The following is a 23,143-nucleotide window of genomic DNA, read 5'->3' as shown; positions in this document are numbered from 1 at the left end:
TGCTGAGCTTTGCAGATATGTTAATTAGCTCGTTAATCATCCCCACCCGCAGCTGTAGTTGGGCTCACTTCGCAGGAGTCCAAGGAAAAACACTGGCTCTGCCCTTCCAAGGGGTGATTTAAAGCAGCAGGTCCCCTCAGAGGCCACGGGACGTGGACAACCTCACACGGAGCAGCCACGAGTGGGGCAGGATAAACCCAGGAGCTCCAGTCCTGGCATCCAGGGATAACACATCCCTCAACAGCAGGAAAAATGGGAAATAAAGCTTAAAAGCCTCCATTTCCATCTCAGCGGCCCTCACAGCACCTTCTTGCTCACTCCTGACAGAGGCATTTTGACCTGGGAATTTGGGGTCAGTCACAAACAGGAGGTTTGTAAAAGCTGGGGATGGAATTTTAGTGGGGGGGTTAAAGCTGGAAGGGAGTAGGTTTAGCTGGGATACTGGGAAGGAATTGTTCCTGGGATGGTGGGCAGGCCTTGGCACAGGTTGCCCAGAGAAGCTGTGGCTGCCCCTGGATCCCTGGAAGCGTCCAAGGCCAGGCTGGATGAACTTGGAGCAACCTGGGCTGGTGGGAGGTGTCCCTGCCCGTGGCAGGGAGTGGAAATGGATGATTTTTAAGGTCCCTTCCACCCCAAACCATTCCAGGATTCATCTTTGGCTGTTTCCCCCCTCCAGCCACCCCCTGCCCCCCCAGACACCTTCATGCACACCCAGAAATGCCCCTGGGGGTCCCCCCACGCCCTCGGGTGGGGGCCCAGCACTCCCACACAGCCCCTGGGTGAGGAAAGACAGGAGTGACCAAGGCTGTGGTATCCTGAAAACAGTTTATTCCAGCACTATTCCGTGGGAGCATAAATAGTAACGGGCACTGACAGCACGTGGGACGCGACGAGGGCAGCGGGACACGCCGGGGACAGAGGGACAGCCCTGCCCTGGGGATGCCAGGCAGCTCAGCAGCTCGGAGCCAGTGAAAGTGGGGAGAGCCAGGAATTCCAGCAGTATTTGGTGTCGTTCCCTGTCTGTGCTACAGGTCCAATCCATCAAACCTGTGATTGTACAACGTGCTGAACCCACCGACACCCGCAGGGTCCATCCCACAGGGTCCATCCCTTGGGATCCATCCCACAGAGTCCATCCCTTGGGATCCATCCCACAGGGTCCATCCCTATGGCAGCACCGTGACATCCTTCCCAGGACCATCCCAGGGACATCCTTCCCCCTCCCCGTGGCACTGGCAGTGTCCCAGCAGACAGGAGGAGGGGAAAATCCCTCCTGGCAGAGGTGGAAGGAGCAAAATTCCCTCTCCAGGTAGGAAACCCAGCCTGGCTTTTTGTTATTTTAAAGGATACTGGTGCATGTGGAGCCGCTCCCTTCCCGGGCTGCACCCTGGGACACTCACAGGCTGCTCCTGCCAAATCCTGCCCGTGCCAGAGCCTGCCTGGCCGTGCCAGGGGAGGGATCCTGGGCTCCCACTGTGGGAAGGGGTCCCTGGCTCCAACTGCGGGATGGATCCCGGATTCCCACCATGGGAAAGGATCACAGGCTCTCGCCATGGGAAGAGTCCTGGGCTCCCACCGTGGGATGGATCCTGGGCTTCCCACCCCGGGAGGGCTCCCAGCCTCCCCCCACAGACCCAGCCTGGGTGATCCAGCCCTTCTCCCCACCCCTCCCTCCCAGTTCTGCCCCCGCCGTCACGTTTTTTGCATAGGAAAAGAAATTAATAGCAAGGAAGCGTCAGCTTTCCCGGGAATCCGGCTCGTCCCGGGGGCGGGGGGCACACGGCTCCTACTCACGGGGAGCGCGGGCCCCTGGGAGGCAGCGTTAGAGCGGGATTAGTGCCGGGCACACGCGGATCCATCGGCGCTGGGACCTCGGCGGGCTCCTGGCTCGTGGCTGGGTGAGTGGGGACAATAAAATTAAAGAGCGAGTAGAAACAACGGAGAGTTTATTTAGAAAACGTCCCTGGGAGTTAATTGTTCTTCGGGCTGTTCCGTAAGTTCTTTAGTTCCAGCTGGAGCTGCCGGATCCGAATGTCCTTCTGGGACAGCTCGTCCTTCAGCCGCCGGATCTCGTCCTGCTGCCGGAAAAACACCCGGAGGAGCTGCAAGGCAAGGAGGGAGAGGGAGGGATGGAGCTGCAGGGAGCACAACGTCCACGTCACCCTCCTCCCAGCCCCGGAGCTGTGCTGGGACTGCGCCCCAGTCCAGATGATTCTGGGGACAAAGTTTTTAGCTGTGGTGATGGGAAAAGGGGATGGATTTAAACTGAAGGATGGGAGATTTAGATGGGATATTGAGAAGAAATTTTTAATCATGAGGGTGGGCAGGCCCTGGCACAGGTTGCCCAGAGAAGCTGTGGCTGCCCCTGGATCCCTGGAAGTGTCCAAGGCCAGGCTGGATGGGGCTTGGAGCAACCTGGGCTGGTGGAAGGTGTCCCTGCCCAGGGCAGGGGGTGGCACTGGATGAGCTTTAAGGTCCCTTCCAACCTAAGCTTTTCCAGGATTCCGTGATTCTAAACCAAACTCCTCCCAGGGGCAGGTGCTGATGTATCCCCAGCACCTCCATGTGTTGTTCCCAGACAGGGCTTTTAATTAAAACCAAAGCCAGTGGAGGAGCTTCACTCTGCTCCTTCTGGGAGCTCCAGGGCTGACGTGGCTGCTTCAGGGGGCAGGGAAGCACACAGTGCCTCAGGCTGGGAATACAGAGACCTACAGAGGGGTGGCTTTCCAGGTTCATCCTGACCATGTCCCCCCCACCCAGCCTGTCCCCGCTGTCCCCATGTCCCACCCAGGCGGGGCTGCCCCACCTCGTTCTCCGTGCGGGGCGGGACGTTCTCCAGCAGGTCGATGCCATTGACCACAACGCTCTTCTTCTCCCTCACCGGGGCCTTGAAGACAATTTTGGATGTCCTCTTGTAGCCCTCCTTCAGCGACATCAGGATGGGATCTGAGGGGGCACAGGGGGGATGGGGTCAGGGGGGGCTGCAGCCCTGTCCCGCTGCCCGGCCAGTGCCCACCTGGTGTGGCACCGGTGCCACCAGTGCCACCAGTGGCTTTACCTCTGTTCATGCCACTCAGCCACTCGTCCGGGGTCAGGGCAGGCTCCGTGCCCGGTGTCATGGGGTAAATGTCCTCCTGGTAGGTCTCGGACTGCAAACACAGGGGCAGAGCACCCACCTCCATGAGCCCTCCCCGTGGGCAGTGGGGACACCCCCGGGGAGGGGATAAACTGGGGGGTGACCTCTCAGCTGGGCAGCTCGGGGCACAGGGAGCAGATCTGGGAAGTGCTGGCTGCCACTGGGAAGGGATGGAGGAGGATGAGCAGCTGCTGAGCTGCCTCAGAACCTGGGAGCGGGCCCTCCACACAGCCCTGGGTTTGCTTCCCAACACTAAACCCTGATCCAGATGTGTTTTTCCAAAACACCCCCAAACCCCAGGTGAGACAAACCCCTTTTTCCCTGGCCCCACAGACCAGGTTGATTTCACACAACACGATTGCCAGGAGCAATGTGGAGATGCAACTCCAAAAAAACATTCCCCTTAAACCTCGGGCCAAACCCCCCCGGGAACCCCCCGGGATGTGAAAGGATGGAGAGGTCTGAGCCTGGTGCAAAGAGACCCAACCACGGGACTGGGCAGAGCGGGGCACGTCCATCCCTCTGGGCCCTCCCCAGACAGCCCCGTGCACTCACCCTCCTGGGCACGATCATGGAGATGGGCTCGATGAGCCCCTTGAGGGTGATGAGTTTGTAGAACCGAAAGACCTCACAGGCCGACACGTCCAGGCCGTGCTTCGGCATCACCCCTGTGGAGCAGGCACCGCCCGTCACCCCGGCACACACAGCCCCCACAGCCCTGCTGTCCCCCACAGCCCTGCTGTCCCCCACAGCCCTGCTGTCCCCCACGGCCCTGCTGTCCCCCACAGCCCCTGCTGCTCACTGATTAACCCTGGCATCACCCCGAGCACCTGGAGATGGGCCACACCGGGTTTGCAGGGTGTTAGGAGAGGGATGAGTAGCTTTTATTTGGGACAATTGCTGATGTCCCCTGGTGAAGCCACGGGTGACAGCGGGAGGGGTGTCCCTGGACATGCACCAACCCCAGCAGGGCTGAATCACCACGGGAAGGGCAGAACAGGGGTGGGAATGTTGCCCTGCAAGAGCTGCAGCTGATGCTCCAGAGCTGGAACAGCACCTGCCAAACCCATCCTGAACCCATCCCAAACCTGAGCCAAACCCGTTTGCCTGTGACATTTAATTAAGCACCTTCCATGCTCCAGCTCTTCCCTGCCCCAAGCAGGGGAGCTGTGCCCGGGATCCTTACCCAGTCCTTTCTGGGGGGCGGGGGAGCGGAATTCCATGAGGTAACTCAGGTAGGGCTTCTCGGAGCCAATCTCGTAGTAGCGGATGTTGCCGTCGCCCTGGAGCAGCACAGGGAACAGGGACAGGTTATTCCTCTGGGAAATGTGAGCAGGAAAAAAGGCCACCATAAAGACCAGTTAGAGGGCAGGGTTAGCTGGGATACTGGGAAGAAATTCCCCCTGTGAGGGTGGGGGGGCCCTGGCACAGGTTGCCCAGAGGATCTGCGGCTGCCCCATCCCTGCAAGTGTCCAAGTGTCCCTGGGCAGTGCTGGGGGCACACGGGCTGGGAATGCCCAGGAAGGTGCCCCACGCACCCCATACCTTCCCCGCCAGGTACAGCATGTGGGTGTCAGCGTCGTAGAACGGGAAGAGGAGCCCCGAGAGCCCATCGATCTCCTCCTCGATCAGGGGCATGGACAGGTCTTCCTGAAAAACAGGGACATGGCTTGAGCAGGGTCCGGCAGGGATGGAGGGGGATTGCAGCAGGGATGGGGCAGGGATGGTCCCAGCACCCACCTGGTCCCACAGGGCGATCTGCCGCGTGTTCCAGCGCGACACGCCCGTGGTGAGCAGCCTCTTGGTGCTGCCCAGGAACACCACCCTGTTGACTCGGTGGTTCTTGCAGCTGGCCTCCTGCAGGGCAGGGTGAGCTCTGTCAGCGCCACTGAGACCCCAGGAAAGGCCCTGCCTTGCCCCTCTCTCCTCTCCCTCCTCGTCCCTGTGAAATGCCAGCTCTGTCCCCAGCCGTGTGGGGACACTGTGCCTCAGGACCTGTCCCCTGTGAAATGCCAGCTCTGTCCCCAGCTGTGTGGGGACACTGTGCCTCAGGACCTGTCCCCTGTGCACGCCAAACGTGCCCATTTCCCTGAATATTCGAGACCACCTTTACTGAGAACCCCCCACCTCCCTCCAACCTGTGACCTCTGCACCTCCCCTTCCATTTCCACTATTTCCCACAAATCCTAAATTAACAAAGGAGTAAAAGCCTCCAAATGCTCTGCTCGGGATGAGGCCGAGCCCTCCCCATCATCTCGACCCGACGGAAGAGCCCTCCCCAAGCCGAGGATCTCCTGCAGCCCCTGCCCCGTGTGCCAAGCGTCTTCCCACGAGCACGAGCAGCCCCTCGCAGACGCTTTTGGCCGTTTCAGCGGGAATTCCTCCCCCCCCAGGATCTGATTGCCAACCCCCCCTCACACCACGGCACCTGCAGGACCCGCCCGGAGCGCGGCTCCACCACGCGCAGCTTCTTGTCCTTGCAGGTGGTGGCCAGCAGGCTGCCGTCCGTGTTGAAGGACATGCACAGGATCACGTCCGTGTGGCAGTCGATCATCTTCACCGGCTCCCCGATGTCCAGGTTCCAGATCAGCACCTGCGGGAAGGAGAAACCTGGGCTAGCGGAAAGTGGATCCTCCCAGGTCCCTCCCGACCCAAATCCGTTCTCCGTGGTCACGCCCTGGCGACCCCCAGCCCGTGCCACGAGCAGGGAAAGGCCTTCCCGGGGGCATTCCCGGCAGAGCCGCAGCACTCCCGGGCACGCTCACCTTGTAGTCGTAGCCGGCGCTGAAGAGGATGTTGTTGGTGGTCGGGTGCCACTCGACCAGCCCCACGCGCCGGCTGTGCCCGTAGAGCTCCAGCACGGCCTCCGTCATGTTCCTCTTCAGCCCCCCTCGGGAATCTCCCAGATCCGCACCTGTGGGACGGGGCAGGCCCTGCGATGGGTTTGGAATACCCAGGACACCCCAACGCCCTCCTGGGGGCTCTGAGCCGCTGAGTCCCTGTGGTGCCTCCACGGCAGCCTCGTCCCACACCCCAATGCCACAATGTCCTTGTCCCAGTCCCTCTGCTCTGGCACTGGGAAGCCATTCCCTGTGTCCTGCCCCTCCATCCCTTGTCCCCAGTCCCTCTTCAGCTCTCCTGGAGACCCTTTCAGGCCCTGGAAGGGGCTCTCAGGTCTCCCTGGATCCTTCTCTCCTCCAGGTGAGCCCCCCCAGCTCTCCCAGCCTGCCAAAGGCCGATCCTGCCGCCCCTTCAGCCTCTCCTCCCTCTCTTCCCCCACACCCCAAGGATTGTCCCGTCCATCCAGCAAGGGGGGCCACAAAAATTAATTCCCAATTAGTGCAGTGAAAAATCTGCATGAGGATTTTCTGCCTCTTAAGGGGAGGGAGGCCCTGCTGTTGGGGTGCAGAGGGAGGGGCATCTTGAGACAGACACGGCTGCGGGGGTGCTGTGGCTCCAAGGGACAATTCCAAGAGCAGCAGAGGATTTCAGACAGGGCACAACATGAGGACAAGGCACACAACCCGAGGACAAGCCACACAAGGCTGGTTGTTGGGTGTTGGAGGAGCTGGTTATGAAAGCAGTGGGTTATGAAACAACTGTTACCAAACCTCCTGCTCAGAGAGAGCTCCGGAGAGGCTCCTGCAGCCCCAGCCCAGGAGGACACGGGGAAAGCTCCTCGTGCTGTCACCTCAGCTCAGGGAGCAGCTCTCGGGGCAGGCAGCCCAGGGATGGGTGTAACACGTCCTGCATCCCTGCCCAGCTGGGAACCACGGCCAGGGCCCTGCAGCAGCGTCACCTCTGCGGCCCAGCCGGGTTACATCACTCCTTGGATTTGCCAAAAAGCAGAGGAAGTGCCAGGGACGGGCTATTTTGGGCAGGTTTCCCCACAATGGCCTGGAAATGGATGGTCAGGACGGTCACAGCACTGACACTGCTCCCTTGGCAGGACAGGCACAGCTGGAGCTCACCCAAAACTCATCCCAGCCCGGGATGGAAAGGATGCTTTGGGAAAAGTCTCGTTAAAAAGGCCCCAGAGGAGCAGCCCCAGCAGCGATTCCAGCACACAGCGAGAGCAGGAGAGGGCACATGGACATTTCCCCTCCCAACCCTGCCTAGGGAACCTCCTCAAGGAAATTGTTCCTGAAACAGCTGACATTCCACAGGGAAATGACTCCTGCAAGCAGGACACTGTGCTGCAACCCCCCCTGGAGCTCAGCACAGCTCTGCACATGAATTACCTATAAATAGATAGAAATTTATACTTAAACATATATTTATATTTACTTATATATCATTTGTGTTTAGTAAGTAATATATAAGTGAATATAAATAGATATTATAGATATCATGGATATAATGGATATAAATAGATATAGATATCTATTTAAACACATATTTATATTTAAGTAATTTATGTAGTATCAATTATGTCAAAATATATATGCACAAATTTCTGTATATATTCAATATATATTTTTATGCATAAATAAAAATATATAATTATGTATATGTATATATAATTATATAAATATATAAATATGTATATATTTAATATACTTAATAATTCATCAAGGAATGCTTTATAAATCGCATTTCAAATTAATTATAAATATTGTCAGAAAATAATATATTATGATAAAACATTACATAACTATAAAATTTATAATAATTAAAAATCAATTAAAATCAATTATGTGTCTAACAATTTTATATTTTTATATCTGTCATATCTTTACATATTTTAATGGAAAGGAATAAATAGATGAAATGCATATGTGAGAGGAGGGAGGTGCCAGCCCGGGGCGTCCCCACTCACCGTGGTGTCCTCGGAGCAGGACGCGATGATGTTCTCAATGAAGGGGTTCCACTTGATGTCCAGCACGTTGCCCTGGTGCCCGCACACCTTGGGGTAGTTGGGTTCGATCCGGCCTGTCTGTCCAGGGACATCGAGCCACGCATCAGCAAAACCATCCCAAATTCCAGCTAAACAGCCCCCAGATGGGGAGTTTGGAGGGTGGGAGCTCGGCAGAGGAGCCAGAGCCGTGGCTGAGCCTGGCGGGGGGTTTGGGGATGGAGGAGACCCCCAGCCAAGCCTGGTGTCGGTTTTATCCCACCAGAATTCCAGGGGTGCCTGTGGTTCATCCAAATATGGGAAGGGGTTTCAGCAAACACGGCCCCCCCTGGGGCTGCTCCACCCAGATGAGGACACAGCTGGGGAGCTCAGTGGGAATTTGTAGGATCACACAATTGGTTAGGCTGGAAAAGCCCTCTGAGATCATCGAGTCCAACCCAGCACGGCCACCTCTGACCCACATCCCAAAGTGGCACATCCACAGGGCTTCTAAATCCCTCAGGGATGGAGATCCACCCCTGCCCTGGGCTGGACAACCCTTGTGGGGAAGAAATTTTCCTGATATCCAACCTAAACCTCCCCTTTGCAGGACAATCCAAAACCAAGGACAAAAGGGTTGGAAGGGACTCGAGATGCCCCAAAGAAACCCTCAGGTCAGATCAGCCATCCAGCCATGAACCCCAGAATCCCAGAGCAGGTTGGGTTGGAAAGGGCCTTAAAGATCACCTCATTCCACCCCCAGGGACACCTTCCACTATCCCAGGTTGTTCCAAGCCCTGTCCAGCCTGGCTTGGTTGAATTCCTTGATATTTCTTTGGAATATACGACCATGGTCCACGGACCTCCCCTGCGGGACCAACCCCCAGCACCTCCGGGATCATCGGCACTCCTGCTGGTGCCACACCACGATGGGATCCTTCCACGTGGATGGGACCCTTCCACATGGATGGGACCCTTCCACATGGATGGGACCCTTCCACACGGATGGAAATGCTTGCAAAGCTGCTGTGGATGGAGGAGGACAGAACGGCAGAGGACAGCCCCAGGTGAGATTCCCAGCACGGATGGGTGACGGGATCCCCCTCACAGGGACCTGGCCGGGAATCTCCGTGTCCCACCACATCCCACCGCCCTTCCTTTCCCCCACTGGCTCCTTCCCACACCCACAGGCACCGTGCCTGGAGCGTGCAGACTAAGTAGGTCAGCACCACACACCACTAAATATTTCATGGCCCTCCCAGCTCTGACCTCTCCCGGCTGAGCTCCCGGCTCCGTGTGACGGGAACAAAGGAAGGCGCTGCCTTCGAGCCACGGGAAGCTCAGGGAAACCAGGAGAGCTCCGGGCAGGCCCAGGGTGAGCCCCTGCACTGTGGCTGCTGGGGTGGTTTGTGTGGATTAAGGCTTATTTGGATTGATTTGCTCTCAAGGTGACAGAGATGCCAAATGCCAGGTGGCTCCGGTGGATTCCAACCCGGAGCAGACCAACCAAACCCTCTGCAGACCCCTGAGCAATTTTAAAATCCTTTCTCAACTTTAAAACCCTTTCTCAGTTTTAGAATCCTCTCTCACTTTCAGAATCCTTTCTCAGCTTTAAAACACTTCACCAATTTTCAAATCCCTTATCAATTAAAAAGTACTTTTTTCCAGGCACTTTTATGGAAGAGGCAGCTCCTGCCCGAATTCCTGCAGGAGCTCTGAGCCCTCCCTGGGGCAGAGCCGTGACCTGATCCGGCCCTGCAGCCCCGGGATGTGTTTTATGGGTCACTCTGGGTATTGAGGTGAAGGACAAAAATAGGTCCCTGCTCCCTGGGCCTGCACTCCATGAACAAACAGCTCCATCCCCTGGGTGGGGGCACTGCTGTCCTCCCTCTGCTGTCCTCCTCTGCTGTCCTCCCTCTGCTGTCCTCCCTCTGCTGTCCTCCCTCTGCTGTCCTCCCTCTGCCCTTCCCACCATTGGGGACAAGCCCTCATTAATTCCTGATGGATTCCCAGCCCAGGAGCCTCTTTAATTAGGGCATGGCAGGCAAATTCCCGCCCCAGATGGTGCAGGGATCGTGTTCCCCGGGCCTGGATCCTGCCTGGGGGATTTCAGCTCCAGCAGGGACAATTCCAGGGGTGGAGGGGCAGGGAGAGCCGGGATGGGGCTGCTGCATCCACCTCCTTCCAGTGCCAACAGCATCCCTTTGGCCTGCTCAGGGAGCCCAAACTTTGGGAATTCTGCCCATCAGCGACCCCGTGGCTCAGACCTGAGCAGCCACATCCACCCTGGATCCTGAAGTGCCCCTGCCCCCCCACTAAGGAGCTTTCTGCTGCATTTCCCTGGATCCTCCCCCTGGATAAAACGACTGATATTCCTGAACAGCACAAAGGGAGTTTTCCTGGGAGTGTCCCAGATTTGGGAGGGTTTAGTGCTGATAGAAACCAGTTCAGCTTTTTAGGGATAAAACCAAGCCAAGTGACTTCCTGACAGCCTTCCCAGGGTGTCCCAAACCTCTGGATGATGCCACAGCCCAAGGGACGGTGCCCTGAAGCCCCAACCTTTCCTCATCCCCCCCTCCTTCCTCCCAGGAGACTTTTCCTTGCCTAAATCCCAAACCCTGGAGCATCCGACAGGAAGGGCCCCACACTGGAAACTCAGAATCATTAAGGATGGAAAAGACCTCCAAGGCCACCAAGTTCAACCTTGGACACATCCCTGTTCAAACATTTAAATATCACATTGATATTTAAATATGTTTTAAATGTTCCTTTCCCTCAGTGGCCAAGGCCTTTGGGAAGTCACTGTCCCACCAAACCTGCCCAGTGGGGGACAACAGCCCCCAGTATCCCAAGGATTGCCCCCCAGGACCCCCCTTCCAAGGAAAAGCAAGACCTGAGGAGGAGCCACTGAGAGCTCGTGGGCCAAACCACCAGAGAAATCATCAGAAAACCTTCAGTTAAATAAAAATAGAGTCTTTCTGGTGCAGAGAAAACAGGTTTGATCCAAAATTGATTTTCCAAGAAGGGGTGGAGGGCAAGAGTTAAGAAAATGCTGCTTTTCACTAAAAGCATCTCGATATCTAAACTCAGCATTTTCATGGAAAACTCAGATTTTTTTTACATTCTACAAGTTTTTTCCATGGGAAAAAAAAAAATCTACCTTTGATTTATAGGCAGGGATAGCTCAGTCAGATTTTTGCCCGAGAAATTATGAGTTTTGATTAAAACTGGCCCAAGGGGTGGGTTGTGCCATGCCCAGGGCACCTGGGAGAGGAGAAGGAGCCAAATAAAGGCAAGAAAAAGGGGGAAGGGAGTTCAAAAAGCAGGGATTTGGGTCGTGCTTTGCTGTGCAGTCTCTCTCCCAGGGGCCTTGGCAGCAGCCCTGCCTTAAGCCAAGGTGAATCCTAATCCCTGGATCCTGAGCCCGGGCTGAGGGGAGCTCAGTGACCCAGATCTGTCCCTGCAGGGCCAGGTGAGGAGCCACGAGTGGCTCCAGCAGCTCCAGAGCTTTCCTGGGATGGGCTGGAAGGAGCCAAATCTTCCCCAGCCTCAACCCCTCCCTCTGCTGGAGCAGCTGGGAAAGGGGGACAGGGTTTGTGTTTCCTCGGGGGGAGAAAGGGAATGTTTTTAAAAGCTGGTTTCATTCAGGGATTTCAGGGCTTGGAGAGGGAGAAGGAAACGTTCCCTGGGAAGGGCTGGAACAGCAGCAAGGGCAGAGGGACCCACAGCTCACGAGGAACTGCCCTGTCAAGGACCATCCTGGGCATCTTCAGACTCCAGGGATGGGAATTGTCACCCCTTCAACCCTGGAAGCAGCACAGCCTGGTCTCCCCAGGGCAGGAATGCACATTCCCTCTGCACCAGCCAGCAGGAAGCTCAGATAAATCATTCCAGTGCACACACACATTTCCTAAACCCTTCACCAGCTTCCCTGGAAAGACAAACCCAGAGCGCTTCCCAATCCTCACATTTCCACCCAAACCCTTTATTCAGCTCTGCCCACCTGGAAAACATCACAGCATCCAGGTGCCAACCCCTCCACAGCCATCCCTGGGGACAATCCCCAAGGAAGGAGCCCCCACCCCCAGCCCCAGGGCCACCCTTGCCATCCAGCAGCTCCCCAGCTGCTCCCTGATCCCTGATTAGCTGGCAGAGCGGGATCAGGGAAGCGCTGCCTGAGCCCAGGGGGATTTACAGGGTTTCCCAGGAAATCCTTGAGTACACACGAGTCCCCAGTGGCTGAGATTAAGGGTAAATACATTCACTGCTGGCTCTTTAAAAGAAGGGCTCTCCTCCCTGAGAGCCAAAAGGAGGGAATTACACAGATTTGTCCCAATATCCAACCTGTCCCTCCCCTGGCACAGCCTGAGGCCGTTCCCTCTCCTCCTGTCCCTGTTCCCTGGGAGCAGAGCCCGACCCCTCCAGCCCCTTCCTTGTCATGAGGCCCCAAAACCAAACCTATACACCCCACCTTTTGGGATCCTTTGAGCTAAAGGAGCTCAGATTATTTACTATAAAAAAATAACATCAATTTACATGGGATTTCGCTCCTCTTAATGATACAACTGAACCCCACAAGCCATAAAATTGGTGTCACTCGACACCATTTTCAGCAGGACGGAGGTTTAAATCCCAGCTACTCCTCTTGTGTGGATAGAAAAGCTGCTAAATTAAACAGAAATACCCTTAAATTAAACAGAAATACTCCTAAATTAAATATAAACGCCGTTAAATTAAATATAAACACTGTCAAGGGCTGTGAGCATCATCTGCCCAGGCAGGCACTCGGAATTCCCACTTGGAATAACTATCACAGGAGCTTCTCCAGCCACACTGGACTCACGGAACCCGTGCCCCTGGATCCCTGAAACCCCCAAAACGACCCACACAGCAGCTCTTGACAAACAATTTGCACAGATGAAACCCCCAGGAGGATTTCTCTGCGCCATAAAAGCAACAGCCAGGCTCGAGCTTGTTAATTAAAAAGACAAAAGCCCCTCTAATGTCCCTGTGAAATTGGATTATGGACATTAAAGATAAATCCGTGGTTATTGGTAACAAAAAGCCATTTTTTCCCGGCGTGGATGAGGTTCCTGTGGATTTTAGCCGGCAGAGGGGGCAGGAAGGGCTGCACTGAGAGCCCAGCAAAGCCCAGGCTCAACCTCAGGCTTTGCTGCAAACCCAGCCATAAACTCCCCATTTCCCCTCCCTTGCTCTGCTGGCCCCAAACCCCTCATTTTCTCCTTCTTTCCCCCTCTGATCCAAACCAGCATTACAATTTTACCCTGATTTTTTTTTTTTTTTATAACTAATCCAGGTGTTAAAATCAGCCAGATCCCAGGGCTGGGCTTCCCACAGCTGCCTCTCATTGATGAATTTAGGGACACCAGGTGGGAACAGCAATGCTGAAGAATCAGCTTTATTTTTTTTTTTAAGCCTCAGGTCTTTTTTTTTAATTTTTTTTCCCCTGACCAGCTGTAGGTTAAAAAAAATGTCTCCTGCAGCCTCAAATCAGGCAGAGAAAAAACGAGAGGAAATGAGTTCAGAGCAGGGGAGTCTCCTGTGTCCCGAGTGTAAAGGTAGGACAGCTCCAAGGACGTGGGAACTGGATCAGGGCACACAGGAACAGAGAGGGTTCTGGGGGATTTTCCTGCAGAAAACTCCTGGTGCTTTGGAAGAGCAGCCCTGGGGAGGGAGGGGAGGGGGTGTGTGATGAGTTTGCCCCTTCTCTGCCCAGCCCTGGCAAGGGGGGAGTCCCTTGGGATCACCAAGGGAGCAGATGCCACCAGGAGCTGGAGCCAGGACAAGGAGCCAGGGCAGCATTCCCAGTGTTCCTGCTTGCCAGCTGCCATCCCAGGGCACCCAGAGGGTGTCAGGGACCCCAGCCCATCCAGGGACAATGGCACTGCTCCCTGGGACACCGGGAATGTCCCCTCCCTGTGCTGGGGGTGAGGCAGGGCAGTGCTCCCTGCAGCACCACCCAAAGCCTCCTGTGATCCCAGCATTCCAACCTGCATCTCCCTTCCCACCACAACCACAGCATCTCCCCCAGGGGCATCTGCTCCTTCCTCCTCCCTGTGGTTTTCTCCTCCTCCAGCTCCATTCCAGGGACCTTCTGCACCTTCCCAGGTGCCCCTAAACCCCTGGAATTATTGCAGTAAGTTGTTTTCCCCCATCCTTTTGGATCTTTGGGTCCCAGGTGGGTGTGAGTCCTGCCTGCTTCGGATCTGAGGAGTTCTGAGTGCTCTGGGGTGGGTGATGAGGTAGGGATCAGTCCAGGGTTGGATTTGATGATCTTGGAGGCCTTTCCCAAACTCAGATATTTCTGTGACTCTGTGACCTGCTGTCCCTCTGCCCCCTGGGCTGCTGTGGGGGTTTGGGAATTCCATGGGGGATTGATGGATCTGTCACCCCCATGGACTTGTGCAGACCCCCAGCAGTGATGGGCACCAATGTCCCACAGAATCCTTTGGGCTGGAAAACACCTTGAAGACCATCCAGACCAGACCATGGCCAAGGCCACCCATGTCCCCAGGTGCCACATCCACATGGATTTTAAATCCCTCAGGGATGGGGACTCCACCACAGCCTCTTCCAGTGCTGGACAACCCTTCTGGGGAAGGAACAACCTCAACTACCCCAGGCAGAGGGACAATCCATGCTCACACTCCATGGGCACATCCACCCATCAGCAGCAGCAAAGCAGCCCTGGACACAGTGGGATGAGGGATCTGTCCCCTATCCCACCCCTCTCCTGCCCCACCCCCGGGCAGAGCTGGAGCAGCTCCCCCAGAGCAGCCCCAGCCCCGACAGGCAGCGCTGACACCATCAATGGGTTTGGATTTCGGCTTCCTCCGTGTAAACAGAGACTCCCCCTTCCTGTTCCTGCTTCCTCCGGGCAGATAACATTGTCTGCCTCTGGAAAACAAGTTATCCTTGTCCCCTGGGGAACAGGGATCCCTCTGGCACTGTGGAAGTGATGCCACCACCCTCCCCTGCAAAGGGGACCTGAGGGACCCCACGGCCACCCCAGCAACCCCCTTGTCCCAGGTCCCTCTCCAGCTCTCCTGGAGCCCCTTTAGGCCCTGCAAGAGGCTCTCAGGTCTCCCTGGATCCTTCTCTTCTCCAGGTGAGCCCCCCCAACTCTCCCAGCCTGGCTCCAGAGGAATGGTCTGTCAGGACCACGAGCAGGGATTGATGTCACTGAGTTCCTCTCCTGTGGAATTGCACCCTCCAAGCAGGACTGGATTTTGTTTGTGGTGATGGAGCTCAAGCCATTCTCTCTGAGCAGAATAACTGGACATTTTCCACGTGGCCTCCTCTCCCCTGGACTGAACCCTCAAGGCTGACTTGGAGCAACCTGGGCTGGTGGGAGGTGTCCCTGCCCCTGGCATGGGGTGGAACAAGATGAGCTTTAAGGCCCCTTCCAACCCAAACCCTTGCAGGACTCTGTGGTTCTCCTGTTGCCATGGATTGGGGAGCGAATCCTCCCCCTCCTGCCGAGGCTCAGCCGGAGCCTCCGCGCTGTCCTTCGCCCACTCCCCGGGGATATTTCTGGCACAAACCCCTCGTGGTGCTGGGGAGACGCTGCTTCCCAGCGGCTCAGGAGCCAGGATTTGGGATCTGAGCAGCACAGGGTGGGAGGACAGGCTTGGGGAGAGGCTGGAGGAACAAAGCACAGCCAAGCTCCGTCTTCCCATCCCACACAGCCCCTTCCCGGCTCCCCGAAGCCGTGAGGAGCCGGGATCGCTGCTGCGCAGGGAGGGCCATATGGGATGCAGTGGCACAGATTCTGGGGGGCTCTGCTGAGCAGAACTGAGGGCAGAAAGCAGGGGGAGAATCCAAAAGTGCGTGGCAGTGAAGCCAAGGCCGAGCGGCTCGGCGGTATCTGGGTTACCTTCGTTCTGCTCAGCTAAATCTGGCTGCCAGTTAATTAGAGGGCTGCTGATTTCCAAGGAAAATTAGTTTATTCTTAATGAGCTAATCAGCCCCTATTTAAAAAAAAAAAAAAAAAAAGAAATTATTAGCTGCCACAAAGGCTTGTGCTGCCACTTGACACGGAGAGCCCCGGTCTGCTCCAGCCGGGAGTCAGAGGGTGGATTGTGCCAGGATTTCCCTTCGGAACAGGTCGCAAACGGCACCTCTGCTCTTACCCCACGTTTGCTGGGAATAAAAGGGTAATTCACTGGCAATATTGGGTTGTTCCCAAGGATTTGGGATCGGGAGCAAGCGGAGTGAGGATGGGCATCCCCCCAGCTGGGGCTGGGGAAGCAGGGATGGGGCGGGAGCGCTCCGGGGGCTCACACAAAGCTCCTGCTTCCCCGAATATTAATGAGCCTCAAGCTGTGCTGAGCAATTAAAGCACTGATTATAATTTCTTCCATCTGTAGCGGAGTCGACTCCAGAAATCAAAGAGGAATTCAGGAGAGGTGGGAATGTTATGTGGGGAAAGTGTCTAAGAGGAATGATGGGGTGTGGAGGGGCTCAGAGGGTTGTGCTCCTCCACCCACCCTGGCTCTGCCAGCTTCCCCTCCCAGCTGGAATTCCTGTGGATTTGGCACTGGATTTTGCTGTCCAGGAGCAGGGCAGTGCAGAGGGTCAAAGAATGCCGGAATGGTTGGGGTTGGAATGACCTTAAAGATTGTTCAGCTCCAATCCGCTGTCATGGGCACATTCCCACTATCCCAGTTTGCTCCAGCCTGGCCTTGGACACTTCCAGGGATGGGGCAGCCACAGCCTCTGGGCACCCTGAGCCAGGGCCTGCCCACCCTCCCAGGGAAAAACCTTCCTTTTATCTAATTTAATAAACTCTTTCAGTCCAAAGCCATCCCTTCTCTCCAAGGTAACCAATTCCATGTTCAAGTTCCTTTCCCTCCTGGAGCCTCAGGGATGAGCTCTGGGGCAGGAACACTGAGCGTGTCCCACTGGAGCCTCAGCTGGATTTATGGGAGTGTAAAACTGCAGGAGGAAGAGAAGTGTGGATCCTGTGGGATCTCGGGAAGGGCTGGGGGGAGTCTTGGCTGGAGAAGGAAAAGCACAACACAAGGAGCAGAAGGATGTGCTGGAGGCAGGATTAGGGGAGAGGGGAAGAGCTGCCTTGAGGAGCCTGTTCCAGGTCTGACCACCCTCTGGATGAAGAAACTTTTCCTAATAGCCAGCCTAAGCTTGTCCTGGCACAGCTCCAGACATTCCCTCGGGTAATTTGGACTCGATGATCCTTGTGGGTCCCTCCCAACTCGGCAGATTTGGGGATTCTGGGATGCAGAAGCTCCAATAAAGGACAAGGACTCGCTGCCTGCTCTGCAGGGTGAGGGGCTCCACAGGGACTTTCTGGGAGCTGTGTGGGTGAAATCCCAGGATCACAAACCCAGGTGGCACCTGGCATCGCCACGGGACAGGGTGGAGACATTCCCAGTGCCCAACTCCCCGAGAGATGCCAAAAACCCTCCAAGAGATGTCTCCTCTCTTCCCAAAGGAAAGCCCCAATTCCCTGAGGCAGCTGGAAATCCTCCCATCCCACCCAAGACCAGCAGAGACTTTGGGGAGGATTGGAGATGGAGATGATGGAGAGGGGAATGATGGAGATGGGGATGGGAATGGAGATGGAGATGGGGATGGACATGGAGATGGACATGGAAATGGGGATTTGGGGATGGGGATGGACATGGGGATGTGGAGATGGAGATGGGGATGGGGACAGAAATGGGGATGGGGATGGAGACAGAAATGGGGATGGGGATGGACATGGAGACAGAGAGGGATGTGGGGATGGAGATGGATGATGGGGATGGAGATGGAGATGGGGATGGAGATGGGGATGGGGATGGAGATGGAGAGATGGGGATGGGGACGGAGATGGGGATGGGGATGAGGACAGAGATGGAGATGGGGATGGGGATAGGGATGGACATGGAGGTGGAGGGGGAAATGGGGATGGAGATGGGGATGGAGATGGGGATGGAGATGGGGATGGAGACAGATGGAGATGGGGATGGAGCTGGGGATGGGGATGGGGCCGGAGCTGGAGCAGCTCCAGGCCGGAGTGCCCTGCAGGGCCCAGGCTGACCTGCTCGAGGGGGATGACGAGGAAGGAGCCGCCGCCGGCGCTCTCGGTGACGATGGCGAGGAAGCGGGCGTTGACGGCGCAGAAGTGGTTGTCGTGCACATTCTTGGTGATGGGGACGCCGTCGAAGCAGTGCTCCCGGCTCGCCACCTTCCCGTACACGTTGCGGAACTTGGAGCTGCGGTACTGCGGGCGCCATGACATCTGTGGGAACACGTTCCGGGGTCAGCATTCCCAAATCGCCCTCCCCGGGATGGATCCCGCTCGCTCCCCGCTCCCGAGCCCTGCAGGCCGCCACAGGGGGTTACCTGGAGAGCTTTGGCACCCCTGGAAAACCTCAAACGTCCCCCCAGGGCAGGGAGGGCTCGCAAAAGGCAGGGAAAGCCCCTGTGCTGCCACAGAATTCCAGCTGCTCCGCTCCGGAGCGGCCGCTCCGCGTGCACATGACAAAGGAATTACGGCTCCTAAGGCGATGGCTCGGAAATGGATCCGCCTGGACCACGTGGGAGCGGCAATGGGGGCAGGATGGGAGCGCTCAGGCGGGAGGGAGCGTCAGGGAGATGGGATGTGCCACGGTCCACTGCCTCAGCTGGTTTGGAACAGGGATGCCCGTGGGGGCTGACCTGGAAAACCACCGGATCCACCGGGGACCCCTCAGCTGATCCTGGCAGAGCAGGGATCCTACGGACACACCAGCTGATCCTGGTGGACCAGGGATCCCACGGACCAATGAGCTGATCCCAGTGGATCAGGGATCCCAAGAACCCACCAGCTGATCCTGTCAAACCAGGGACGCCAAGGACACACCAGCTGACCCTGGTGGAGCAGGGATCTCAGGAAAAGGGAGAGTGAGGAGCAGCAGAGGGTCTCAGGGTCTGGGTTGGGAGGGACCTCAAAGCTCATCCCACTCCAACACCTTCCAGCCCAGCCTTAAAATCCTTGAGGATTTAACCCAAAGTGAGAGCAGAGAGACTGCTTTGGGCTGGAGACCTCTCTGCTCTGAATAAATGCAGCCCGAGGTCCAAGCAAGCCCTGGGAATCTTTGCCAAGCTGATCCCAGCAGCTGGAGGGGGCAGGGCCAGGAAAACCCCCTGACCACGGCCTGGGGACAGGCAGGAGCTTCACTCAACCTGACATTTTCCTCTGACTGATGAGTTTTCAAATTGAAATGGATTTTTCTATAACATTCCAAAAGCACAAAAACATATTTTTGTATAGTTTTCAGTTCTTGGTTTTCTCCATGATTCTGGGATTTGAACTTTACTCTTATTTCTTCCTCCTCTGCTTCCAACTTTTGGCAAAGCCAGCCTTGAATTCCACCAAAAGGGCCATTTGCTCCATCCTTTCCCCCCCGAACTTTCCAGGTGCCCCACAGAAGGTCCCCCCAGACACCTCCATGGAAACCCCTCCTGTCATGAGGGGGCAGCCAAAAAAAGGGGCTCCCCATATTTTGTGCATCCACAAAATTCAGCTTCCAAGTCTCTGCCAAACAAAGCACCAGCACAGAGCAGCTCCAGGATGTGTTTTCATCCTTCCTGTGGATCCTCCTGTGTGAGCTCTGGGTGCTCCCCACTCTCCATGATTCCCAAATACAAAGGTGATGCAGCTCCAGGACTTCAGCACTTTCACATCCCTCTTTTTTTCCAGCTCTCCCAAAAACTGGGAAAGTCTCCGTGCCAGGAGGAAACACTGAGCCCAAGTTCCTGTTTTGCTGGAGAAATCCAGAGTTTCTTCCCTCTAACCCCAGCCAGTATTGCCTGGAAACACCAGCCCACCACGGAGCGAGCCTGGGAGCGCCGGCAAAATCCCTGGCCAGGGGCTCCGGCTGCCCAGGGCTGGCCTGGGCCGTGGGGGGCTCCCAGACAGGAATTTTCCAGCACATTCCAGGGTCTGGAGCCAGCAGAGCCTTTTCTGTGCCAGAAATAGCTCCTGCTCCTGGTGGGAGAAGCCGGAACGTGGGAGGAGAGTGGGACCTTGGGATGGAGGGAAAGGGAGCTCAGGGGAGTTCAGTGCTGAGGGGATGGGTTTGTGTCCAGGGATGGGTTTGTGTCCAGGGATGGGTTTGTGTCCAGGGAGGGGTTTGTGGCCAGGGGATGGGTTTGTGTCCAGGGATGGTTTTGTGTCCAGGGATGGGTTTGTGTCCAGGGGACAGTTTTGGCTGAGGGGGATTTGGGGTTGAACACTAAAACTCCCAGAATCCTGTTCCCCTTCTCCTGGCTCTGCTCCCACAGGGGTTTTGCCCTGTGGTTAAAACAAGGTCCTTGGCTGGGAACAGGCAGGAAAATCCACTTCCCAAACACCATCCTGGTGGCTGATCCTTCAGCAGAGGCTGTTGGGAAGCATCCCTCCTGTTTGCACCTCCAGGTTTGGCCCATGGGATCTATCTGCCCTGAGCTGCCCAAATCCCTCTCCCTCTGGAGCCCCCTGGGCTGCAGGAGGCATTTCCTACAAATAAAAACCTCGAAGGATGTTCAGGCTGGGAAGAAAATCCCCATTTTTCCACTGCAATGTTCCATTAGGGAGTTTCCATGAGTGATGCTTCCGTTCTGGATGGATGAAAACTTCCCAAGCAGGTTCCAGCTTTATTTTGCCTTTAATTTTATTCTTTATTCCACTTATTTTTCCCTCTCTGTATCCACCAAAACCTTCTCTCCAAGGAGAGCAGACAGACACATCTCACAGTGCTTCCAAGGATCCAGGGGAGGGGGGAAGGAGCAGGAGCCCTTTGGCTTCTGCTGGCTCTGACATGGAAGGATTTTCCCATCATCCAGCTGCTCCCAAAGAATGTGGAAAAGCCACCAAGTGACCTCAGGGATGCCAGGAAGGAGAAAGCCAACAAAAATCCCACGTGCCAAGGGTGATGCTCCATCCCTGTGCCACAAACCTGGCTGTTGATGGGGGTTGCACGTGGGAATTCTGCCCAGCCAAATCCATGGATTCACAGGCAACACCACCTTGCACTGGTGCAGGTCACCCAGAAAAGCTGCTCCATCCCTGGAATGTTCAAGGCCAGGTTGGAAAGTGCTTGGAGCAAGCTGGGATAGTGGAAGGTGTCCCTGCCTGTGGCAGGGGGTGGAACAAGAAGAGCTTTAAGGTCCCTCCCAACCCAAACCACCCCAGGATTCCATGATTTACGATGGCAAATTGTTAAAAATCAGCCTAATTTTCTGTCCAGGAGGATGAAATCTCTTCTCCTGACTCCTCTGCCATCCAGGGGACAGTTTCAAACGGGACATGGTTTGTTTTTCCCGTATTTGTTTTCCCTCCACGCGCTGCTCCTCCGCATCCTTCGCTCCCTGGGGCTTCCTGGCTCGGAGTGGGGGCACTGGAATTCCGTGCTGGACAAACATCCTATTTCCTGGCCTGGCCAGGGAAGGCTTTTGAAGGCAAGGAGGGGCTGGGGAGGAGGGGGAGCTGTGGGATCCTGGGACATTGTGGGGACACAGCTCAGCATTCCCGTCCCGCTCCCGGCACGTCGCAGGTGGTGCCGACATTTCCCAGCCAGGAAGGAAAAGAGCCCCTTCCCCACAGGAACGACACAAAGAGGGAGAGGAAAGGCTGGAAGCAGCCACCAGTCCTGATCCCACACTGGTCCCACTGCCTGGTGCTTCCTCCCACGGGGACCTTGGAGGGGTCTGTGGATGTGGAGACCAAACCCCCTCCTGTCCCATCGTGACCCACCGTGGTGACAATGACACAGCCAAGGGCACACAGAAAACTCAAACACCCCCAAAACTTCAAGAGAAACGTTGCATTTCCTGCCTTCCCCTTGAATTTAAGCCCTGAGCAGCAGCTGAGCAGCACTTCAAACTCCTGGGATGATTTTCCCAGATTTCTTCGCCTTTTTCCTCCTCGCTTACGAATTATTTGACCTGAATTTTGTTGGGTCAGAACCTTTTGTTTTCACTGCAAGTTATTTTCCCTCCCTGAACATCCTTTATACTGTTCTGGAAGAGAGAAAGGGATGAAAGAAACTGGTGGGGGGGGAATTCAGGGATTCTTTGAACCCCCACCCACCCACCACCAGGAAGCAATTTGGGAAGACAGAGGATTCTGGAAGATAAAAACCAATCCTGCTAAACTCAACCCTGGGTGCTGCCTGCCCTGGTGCACTTCCAGGGAGCCACAGACACCCCTGGAGCCCTGGCTTGGATGGAAATCCCAGCTCCTAACCCTGCTCTCTGTGCCCCATCCAGCACTTCTGGAAGCACATCCAGAGCATTTGCACTCCCACAACACATAATTTTTATGGATCTCACTTTTTGAGTCATTCCCTGCATTCTGCTGACGTTAATGGGGCGTTTTTATTCCTCCATCCCCTCGCTCCCAGTGACTCAGAGGCATGAAAAAAAAAAAAAAAAAGGGATTATTGATTTCTCAGAGTCATTTCCATCCATCTCCAGGATCAGCCACCGTTTCCAAGGTTCCTTCAAGCTCTGCATTATTCTTGGACTCGGCTCTTTCCTCTCATTACCCAACTCCTCCCTCGGTTTGGGTTGAGCAGAACTCACAGGAAAAAATGGGACTATTACAAAGGCCTCGAAGGGAGGCAGAAAAATCCATCCCATCCCCAGCCAGGACCTTCCCCATCAGCACCAACCGCACGGAACGAGGAGCAACCCAGGACTTTTCTGGTGTTTTGAGGAGCAACCCAGGACTTTTCTGGTGTTTTGAGGCTCCTTGCAATGTTTGTCTTGTTTAAGCGCCTCAGGGGGAGAGAGTGCCCCGAAATCCCAGGCTGGAAGGTGGAAAACTCTTTGGTAACAGGAGCTTGAGCAGAAAACAGACAGGCTGGGAAGCCCTGAGCGAGAATATGGGGCAGGGCAGAGCATCCCTTCCCTGTTCCCTCCTTCCCTGCTGCTCCAGCATCCCTGGGGAGGGGCAGGGGGAGCCCAGGCAGGGGAGGGCAGGGCCAGGCAGCGCTGCCACCCCGCTCCTCCTCTGCAAACAAAGGAACAAAGCAGCTCTTTGAGGTTTCACAATCGGGGAAAGGAGATCTGTGCCCGGGCCGGGGCACGGCCATCCTTCCTGCAGCAAAAATCCGGTGTGGAAGGAGAAAGGTGCAGTGCCAGGGATCATTCCCGGGCTGATCCTCAAACCCAGAGGAGAA

The 23,143-nt window shown here is 55.9% G+C and overlaps 1 protein-coding gene across 1 annotated transcript in view; it reads right to left on the bottom strand.

Annotated features, from left to right (window-relative positions):
* Positions 1-806: 806 nt before the first annotated feature.
* CORO2B (coronin 2B) overlaps positions 807-23,143 on the bottom strand; it is a 36,066-nt gene continuing 13,729 nt past the window's right edge. Inside the window, 12 exon segments of the mRNA XM_050309543.1 lie at positions 807-2,102; positions 2,807-2,946; positions 3,059-3,149; positions 3,692-3,804; positions 4,323-4,419; positions 4,682-4,786; positions 4,877-4,993; positions 5,565-5,729; positions 5,902-6,020; positions 6,023-6,050; positions 7,956-8,072; positions 18,037-18,237. Of these exon segments, the coding sequence (XP_050165500.1) occupies positions 1,971-2,102; positions 2,807-2,946; positions 3,059-3,149; positions 3,692-3,804; positions 4,323-4,419; positions 4,682-4,786; positions 4,877-4,993; positions 5,565-5,729; positions 5,902-6,020; positions 6,023-6,050; positions 7,956-8,072; positions 18,037-18,237 (1,425 nt within the window). The 3' untranslated portion in view covers positions 807-1,970.

Source organism: Myiozetetes cayanensis, unplaced genomic scaffold (genome assembly GCF_022539395.1).
Source record: "Myiozetetes cayanensis isolate MyiCay16 unplaced genomic scaffold, myiCay2020 scf14, whole genome shotgun sequence".
NCBI classification, from domain to species: domain Eukaryota; kingdom Metazoa; phylum Chordata; class Aves; order Passeriformes; family Tyrannidae; genus Myiozetetes; species Myiozetetes cayanensis.
This window is presented reverse-complemented; position numbering and strand designations above follow the sequence as displayed.